Here is an 8289-nt window from a genome sequence, read left to right on the forward strand (position 1 = left end):
CAAGAAGCCCGTTGCATCACCGACCGGTCCTTTCCGAGAAGGATGTTCAGTTCAGGAGGAAGAAGGAGTGATGACAGTGTTTTTTACCGCAGCTGGAGAGAGAGCCGGGATCAAACCCAGAGCCTCTTCGGAGGAGGACGCATGTGATGTGAGTACTGACGCAAACCGGGCTCGGATAATGACCTGCTCAAGAAACTGGAACGGTGCGTCTTGTGTGAGTGAGTGTGCAGGCTGCTGTGTGCGTAGAGGAGACGTCTGTTCGGCGCTCACCATTCATGCAGCGTGATTCTTCCAACAAACACCTTTGCTCTCTCTCCCCCTTCCTCCCTGTCACTCTCCCGCCGCCGCCTCCTCCCCCCTCGCCGTGCCACATGTGCACACGCGGCGCCCACGCACCGCGTCTTGTTGCCTGAGCGGCATCAGAAGATATTATTAATATACCCCCCCCCCCCCACACACACACACTCCAACCATCGTCTCCGCATCTCACAGCAGTCAACATGGCCACTCTGCAACATCACCGGCAGCTTCTCGTGCGTGGCACTGAAGTCAGCTGTGACTCCAGCGGGGATGGCGCCGTGACCGTGCGAATTACCAACAGCGCGCCACACGCACATCAACGTGAGCCACTGAGGGCAGTCAACAGTGGAGGAGGAGGAGCTGGAGGCTGTGGGGCTGTGAGTAAAATGAACCCTGACCTCCACAAATACAGCATCTCCTCCAGCTGCAGCTCAGCAGAGTCCAGGCCTGCTGGGACCTCCATTTCCAGGGTGCAAAGGCAGGCACCGCCTTTGTTCGAACGCTCTGCTGCCCAGTGCTGGGACCCCAAGTTTGACTCCCCGATCCTGGAAGAGGCGTGCCAAGAGAGGTGCTTTCCTCAGACGCAGCGCCGCTTCCGCTATGTCCTGTTTTACCTTGCAGTGGCTGCTGTACTCTGGGGGGTGTACTTTGGGGTCAACAAAGACCGCTGCAACCCCATGATCTTCCTAGCCCCCACAGCATCCTTTTTTGTTCTTCTAGTGCTCTTCTTTTTGTTCACCTTCACCCAGCCATACACATGGCTGTACAACCAAACCTCTTTGGTCCTGATAGCGATCACCTTCGCCATCACCTTAGCTCCCCAGATACAGACTGCTGGTTTCACTGAGCTGGAGTGGGCTGGTGGTGGGAATGCCTCATATCGCTCACTAGACGAACCAGCACAACTTACAATCCATTGCATCTCCCCTGTAGGCACCTTTTCCCTGTGCATGGAGGTTTTGCTGTTGTTATACAGTGTCCTCCATGTCCGTCTGTATGCCTCTGTGATGCTTGGGCTCCTCTATTCTATATTATTTGAGGCATTAGGATGGCTGCCATTGCTTCAAAGGAGTTATGACACTGCCAGATGGGGAACAGGGACAGAGGGTTCAGATTCTGATTGGGAAACACTCGGCTGGCTCGGCCCGGCCAAAGCTCTGCTTCACTTGTGTGCTCATGTCATTGGCATCCACCTGTTTATCATGTCGGAGGTTCGTTCCCGCAGTACTTTTCTCAAAGTGGGCCAATCTATCATGCACGGCAAAGACTTAGAAGTGGAGAAGGCCTTGAAGGAGCGCATGATTCACTCTGTGATGCCACGACGAGTTGCAGACGAGCTGATGAAGCAGGGTGATGATGAGGGCTGCGGCGAGAACTCTGGCAAGCGTTATTCCTCCGGTGCTTGCTCTGCCTCGGCCATCTCAGTGGGTGGTGGAGGAAGCTGTGGAGTCTCACAAGCCCAAAGTTCCACAAACCCCAAAAATCATGCTCACAACAATCACAAACGCAAGAAGACCTCCATCCCCCGTGGACAGATAATATTTAGGCCCTTTAACATGAAACGCATGGAGCCTGTGAGCATCCTCTTTGCAGACATTGTGGGTTTCACCAAAATGTCTGCCAACAAGTCAGCCCCAGCCTTGGTGGGCCTTCTCAATGACCTGTTTGGACGTTTTGACCGGCTCTGTGAACTAACCTGCTGTGAAAAGATCAGCACCCTGGGAGACTGCTACTACTGCGTGGCAGGGTGCCCTGAGCCCAGACCGGACCATGCCCACTGCTGTGTAGAGATGGGCCTGGGCATGATCCAGGCCATCGACCAGTTCTGCCAGGAGACGTGTGAGGCTGTCAGCATGCGTGTTGGCGTCCATACGGGTACCGTGCTCTGTGGGATCCTTGGAATCAAGCGCTTCAAGTTTGATGTATGGTCTAATGATGTAAATCTGGCTAACTTGATGGAGCAGCTAGGTGTGGCAGGCAAGGTCCACCTGTCAGAAGCCACTGCCCGATTCCTGGATGACCGTTACCAGAGCGAGGATGGGCGGGTGGCAGAGAGAGCTGGCCAGAGTGTGGTGGAGAAACTAAAGGGTAAGTGGCTGTTCTGCTATGACTTCCTTGTAAGTGTTTAGGAAAAACTGAGCCTCCGTGTAAAGACGTTAGATGTCAAAGAAACTCCAAGGTTCTCACAAATGAGGTATTACTGGTCTTGAACACATGTTCCACAGATGAATGACTTTAAGAGATAAATGAGCTATTTATAACTTACCTATGAGTTTATCTTCTTTCAAAGTTCAGTGAGTTGGTGATAACGCTTTGAGCACTGAACAGGTGATAAAAAGCTGAAGAGTGCTGCAAAGGCTAAAAACACATACAATAAGGCCATTTCACATTTCTCACACATATACAGGGTAAAGGTCAAACAGCTGTGCGTTGTCTGAACATGGTCACCGGGGCTGTGTGGGGTCACTACATGCCTCTACGGCACTAGAATATGCTATCTGAGGAGATCAGGGTACAAGATCAAGACATTAGAGCACCAGGAAAACAGAGGTGTTTGGGTTCATATCAACTGGATATCATTAAGTAGCAGTCAATTCATTCTTATTGCTCCTGTTTTACGTATAGAAACAGAAATTAGAACACAAATGTTTATCTCCAAGTACAACAAATGAATATAAGATGCCTGCTGCAGAGAAATGTTGGAAACTTGCATAGTAATACTATTAATGGTTGGCCAAGGCACAAGGATAACATGATGAGTATACATTTGGAATATACAGCGGCTAAATGGATGCAATACGTGACTCACTTGTTAGGCTGATTTATTCCAAGTATATAACCTCCATAGGCTGTTAACTGTGCTCTCTCTACTGTTTGTGACTTGTCGCTGTGGTTGGCCAGAATGTTGAATCCTAGAGATTGGAGTTGATAACAGGAGGGCTAACCAGCTTTACTGTGCCGTGGCAGGTATTGTCCTGGATTCTATTGGATTAAAGAGTTGATCATCATATTGTCCCCACCCCTTGTAGGAATAGTGGTGGGGTGGTGCAAATTTAGACTTGCCTGTCTGCAATTTGTCCATCTTTGCCAATGGAAAAAAAGAAATTTTCAGTGGTGTTCAGTAGTTCAGGCAACTAATAAAGTCATAGTTTGACAGAGAACATAAAAGGATTGAATTAACAGGAGATATTTGCATTTCGGGGCGAGGAGGTGCAATAATGGCTAGATACATTTTTCAAAATTGGATGGTTACCAGTTCAAATGCCAACATTTGTTTGCTTTTTTAAAAACCAGGTCTGTATTAATACTCTGTGAAAAGCAGCATCAATGGAGCTTATCTCTTCAGCAGGGAGTTCCTGGTGGTCCTGTCTAATCTTAGGTCTCCTGCAAACAGAGACTGTCTGTTCTATTGTCAGGCCTTATGTCAGAGTGTATTCACACTTGGCTCTAAACGGTACCATCACTCTCTATTTCCAGACTAGTGAACAGCAACAGAGTGGGATATTGACAGCCTTTGTTGAGGGGGAGAAAAGGGTAGAACGGCATCAAGTTTGCCTCTGAAACACAGACCCACAGGTTGCTGCTCAGAGCAAAAGACAACCTCAACAGATGGTTTGTGTAGCACGGAGAGAGGAGGTTTGTGTAGATAAATCACCATAGTCTCTTTCTGAGAGAAATAAACATAATACCTCTTGTTGAGAGAAATAAATAGAATCACAGATGGAGTGATGCCACCACTGTCTGGCGCTGAGTGGCTGGAGAAGTGTATCTATAAGGAGTTGAGCCCAAAATGATCAAGATCAAAGAAGAAATCAGTTGTTGTAGCTGTTCATGATGTTAAGCCTTGTTTATGCTTGCTGTTCTTTTCCTTGCACGCAGCGGCATTCACCAGAAATGATGTCAGTTGTGCTGGAGCGCATCCTCCTTTCGACTGGTCTAGATCCAATTAACTTTATGGACTTGGTACATTAATGTCAATTAAGAAGCATAGATAATCCCAGATGGCTCCTGGAGGGAGATTGCAGACTATGATTGCAAAAATCTGTTCTGTTTGCGTTTCCTTTTTCTTCTTTGCCTTTTTTGTGTAAAGCGCCAGTACGAAAGGGAGAGGCACCATGTCCGGGTTGGCGCGCCAAATGTTCAATTCGTCAATCATAACCGCAGCCTTACTGTGCTCATCTTTAATTAAGCCAGTTGTCAGAGATGTTTGACATGACCAGGACACAATGTTTTAAAAGTGTTGCCAGCTGGACACTTTCCACAGTTCCTAATGTTCCTAATGTTCCTAATGTTTCACCCTGATTACTGAACCCACTGTCAATTCTGACATATCATTTACTCTTACAGCACTCATTGACTTATATGGTCAAATACACATTGAACTACCCCTCCTCTCAATTACTTTCCATTCTCTTCCCTTCCATTTAAAACTTACAGCAGTTACCTGGTTCGAAAGAAGTTGGACAGTAGTTAAAACAAAAATCCCAAGATGAGGTTTCTGCTGCACTTGTTTGATACGTTCAATATAAGCGTGAGTGATAAAATAAGTGATTTGGTTTACTTCTTTCATCCCCCCAAACTCCCCTAAATGCTTTGTCTTTCATTTTCTTTCCCTTCCACCTTTTCATTAGCCTCTGTTTTGTTATCATATGTATTGCCTCACTCTCACCTGTCACCCAGGCCTGTGCATGTGGTCTGTTGTGTAACACTGCTTCAGTGCTATCTGTAGTCAAGACTTTGCTACAGATCCCACAGCAGGCAGAATGAGTCGCCTCAGATAGTATGTTGTCAACCATTCTCTCTCTGTTAGTCCCTGAACACCCATCATCCCGCTCTCCTTTAAAACAACAACGACCAGCAAACCCTGACGTCTGCCAGGTGCTAAGATACTGTAGTTTTGCCAGGAGCACTCTCTGGGTAATACGTGAAATGTATCGTGATGCAGCAGCAAACAGTCTCCCATCTCGGTGCAGTGCATGTAAGGGATGAGTCATATCTCTGTTGACAAATGCATTAATTATGCAGGTATGGAGTGAATTGAATACAAGGCAGAAATTTCCAAAGCTTGCAGCTTTTCAGAAATGATTGAAAAATGTAGGCATGTTAAAGTTTGAACTGTGCAAAATCTAAAATAACTGCACAAGTTAAGTGTACAGGTTGTATCATATTCACATTCAAAAGCCACACCAACTGTTTGTGGATTTCCAAAGTCACCTCTAAATTGGCTCACAGTTAATTTTGAACGTTCATTGCTCAGCTTCATTTACACGTTTGCTTGCCACAGACGGGTGATTGCATTAATGGTTGCAATTTCTTCTGAACCTGTCTAATGTGCTACATCCCTATTTACACAAAACACTGTCACGATACACTGAGCGACCATGAGACTACCGCGCTGTTTACACACATTGGATTCTGGAGGTAGCGGCTGTGGCTGGATGTTCTGCTCTCGCTGTGGCAGCACGGTCACAGCGCTGCAAATAGGGACATCTGTTTAACTGTCGCTACCACTCGTTAGTAATTAATTTACCAAATCTGTAAAACCAATCCGTCAATTAGGGTGTGACATTCACGCTCTTAGACCACTCACTCTTAAATCCTTAAATGGTAACCCAGTGATCATCACCCTCTTGTCTTGACTACATACCCTTCATACTGTGTGTGTGTGTGTGTGTGTGTGTGTGTGTGTGTGTGTGTGTGTGTGTGTGTGTGTGTGTGTGTATAGGTCTTTATATGAAGTCTTAAGCAGCAGGACATTACTTTCATGTCTCAGAAGAACACGTTTTTGTTATTTCACATTGTACTCCCATTTATTTCCAGCATTAGACAGTTTTTTTTTTTTTTTTTTACATCCTCCATTTTTTTCAGTGCTGCCCTGTATCTGAATCTCACTTGGGTCACTGGTTGCTGCTGGTCCCCCTGCTCGTCATGCTGGTTTCTCCTCCATTCTCTCTAATCCAGTCCTGCCTCGTCTTTCTGTTTGCAGCGCACAAACACACTCGTATTTCACTGCAGGTGTTGAAGACTGCTTTTTTCTGCCCTGGGTTTTTGTTTAGCTGGTCTTTATATTCTGCCTGTAACTGCTGCGTTAATGCCTTTTTTAGGCTCCACTTCTTGAGTGCTTGGTAGCTTGGGTGAATGAGTTTGTGGATTTTCCAGGCGTCAGTGTGTGTTTGCATTAGACCGTATAGATCTATATTTTACAGTGTAGAGTAGCAGGAGATTGTACATCTGCAGACTCGAGTGTTTGAACCCTGAACTGTTCTCAAGGTATCGAAAACACTGACACTAGCACCTTTTCTGTTTCAGTCTGTGATTCTGCCCGAAGCCACTTGCCCGGACCCATTTGTGTGTGCAAATGGGTCCATCTATCCGTCCCATCTCATGAACCCAATATCTAAGAAACATTTGCCACAGATGTCCACTCTGACTCAAAGGTCAAGGTCGCTTCAAACGATATGACACATTTGTCCTTCATGCCAGATTGCAAATATATTTTTCAGACCTTAGTGAAGACAAAGGGGCAACAACTCCGGCACTATTATTAGTCAAACTCTTCCTCATTCTTTTGTGTCTTGGCAAGGTAGGCGCTTGTTGATTTGAGTACTGCACAATTGGGTCAAACTCACAAGAGTCACCAGCTTTTAAACCTTTAGAGTGATAAGTCTTTACTTACTTTGATGTCAAAATGCGTACAGGTTGGCAGGTCTGCCGTTATTTAACACCATCACTCAGGAACAGAAGGCGGGACTCTCAACATTTTTCCCTGCAACTTGAGTGGTGGGCTGAGACATACGACCACGAGGCGGTAACTCTACTGTGACATTCACCCATGTGCACAAACAAGTCCATCCAGTGCAGTGTGGTGCAGTGGGACGGTCATGTCCTCTGACTGGTTGGTCTGTGCTAAATCAAATGTGTCACCTAAATGTGCAAATGACAGATCCATTAACCATAAACAGGCCAGATCCACTGGGTCATAGACTTTGCCATCCTACTCTCCATCTGTCTCAGTCCACTGTTGTCCTGCAAAGTGAACACTGCAACTGTCTAATTTTCAAACATCAGTGAGATGTTTGTTTGCCAACTGGGTCACTGTGATGTTTCAGTACAAGCCACCATTTGCCTTCTGCCTCTTCGTAGACTTATTAATAGTGGTGTTGATTGGCAGTTTCTTCTCTGGAGACTGAGGACAGTGGAAATCACCTCTTTCCCCTGGTTTTCTCCTCCGAAGTCATGTCACGAATCACGTATCCTCCTCGGTTCTTCAACTTTTGATGACAGCGGCAGTGCTGCGTGGCCAAAGTGTGTGTGTGTGTGTGTGTGTGTGTGTGTGTGTGTGTGTGTGTGTGTGTGTGTGTGTGTGTGTGTGTGTGTGTGTGTGTGTGTGTGTGTTGTAAAACAGATAAGGCATTGAAAAAAAGACTGATTAAAGACTTGAACACATACACAAAGAGATTTATCACTTGAAGGTGGGCACAGGGCTTAGAGACTGATCTAATAAACTCCCTGTGTGCACGTTTCTTTTTCTTTTCTCTCTTTTCTCTCTTCTGCTTATTGCAGTGCCCTCCTCCTGCACTGTCACCCACACCACTTCAGACATACCCTCTGTTTCCTTGTATGCACACAGTTGTCTGTCTCCCTGTGTGTCTGTGTTCCATGTGCCTTTGTGAGAAAGTGACGCTCTGTATAAAGTTGCCTGCTGGTCTGTGAGCCATCACGGGGCTGCTTCTCAGAGTTGCTGTCACTACAGGGTTCAGGGGTCAACCATAATCACCTGGGTAGGTAGTCTGTGTGTCTGCGTCTGGCTCTCGTGTGTATGATAACAGAAAGAGAAGAAAAATGCCATGACAGAGTGGAAGATGTGAAAGCAGAGAAAAGACGTTGGTGACGGAAACGAGAGATGACTTGCTTCAGTGGTGATGATTTATAGGTGGATTTGATTCAGCAACACCACAACTTCAGTCTTTATGCTACAGTATCAGTGAC

At 46.3% G+C, this 8289-nt stretch overlaps 1 protein-coding gene across 3 annotated transcripts in view; it reads left to right on the forward strand.

Annotated features, from left to right (window-relative positions):
- Window positions 1–295: 295 nt before the first annotated feature.
- The window catches only part of adcy9 (adenylate cyclase 9), a 36369-nt gene continuing 28375 nt past the window's right edge, over window positions 296–8289 (forward strand). For all 3 annotated transcript variants that reach the window (XM_034585351.1, XM_034585358.1, XM_034585366.1), the window contains exon 1: window positions 296–2388. In XM_034585351.1, coding sequence (XP_034441242.1) covers window positions 501–2388 — 1888 coding nt within the window. In that variant the 5' untranslated portion in view covers window positions 296–500. The remainder of the gene's footprint in view (window positions 2389–8289) is intronic.

Source organism: Hippoglossus hippoglossus, chromosome 1 (assembly GCF_009819705.1).
Source record: "Hippoglossus hippoglossus isolate fHipHip1 chromosome 1, fHipHip1.pri, whole genome shotgun sequence".
Classification (NCBI taxonomy): domain Eukaryota; kingdom Metazoa; phylum Chordata; class Actinopteri; order Pleuronectiformes; family Pleuronectidae; genus Hippoglossus; species Hippoglossus hippoglossus.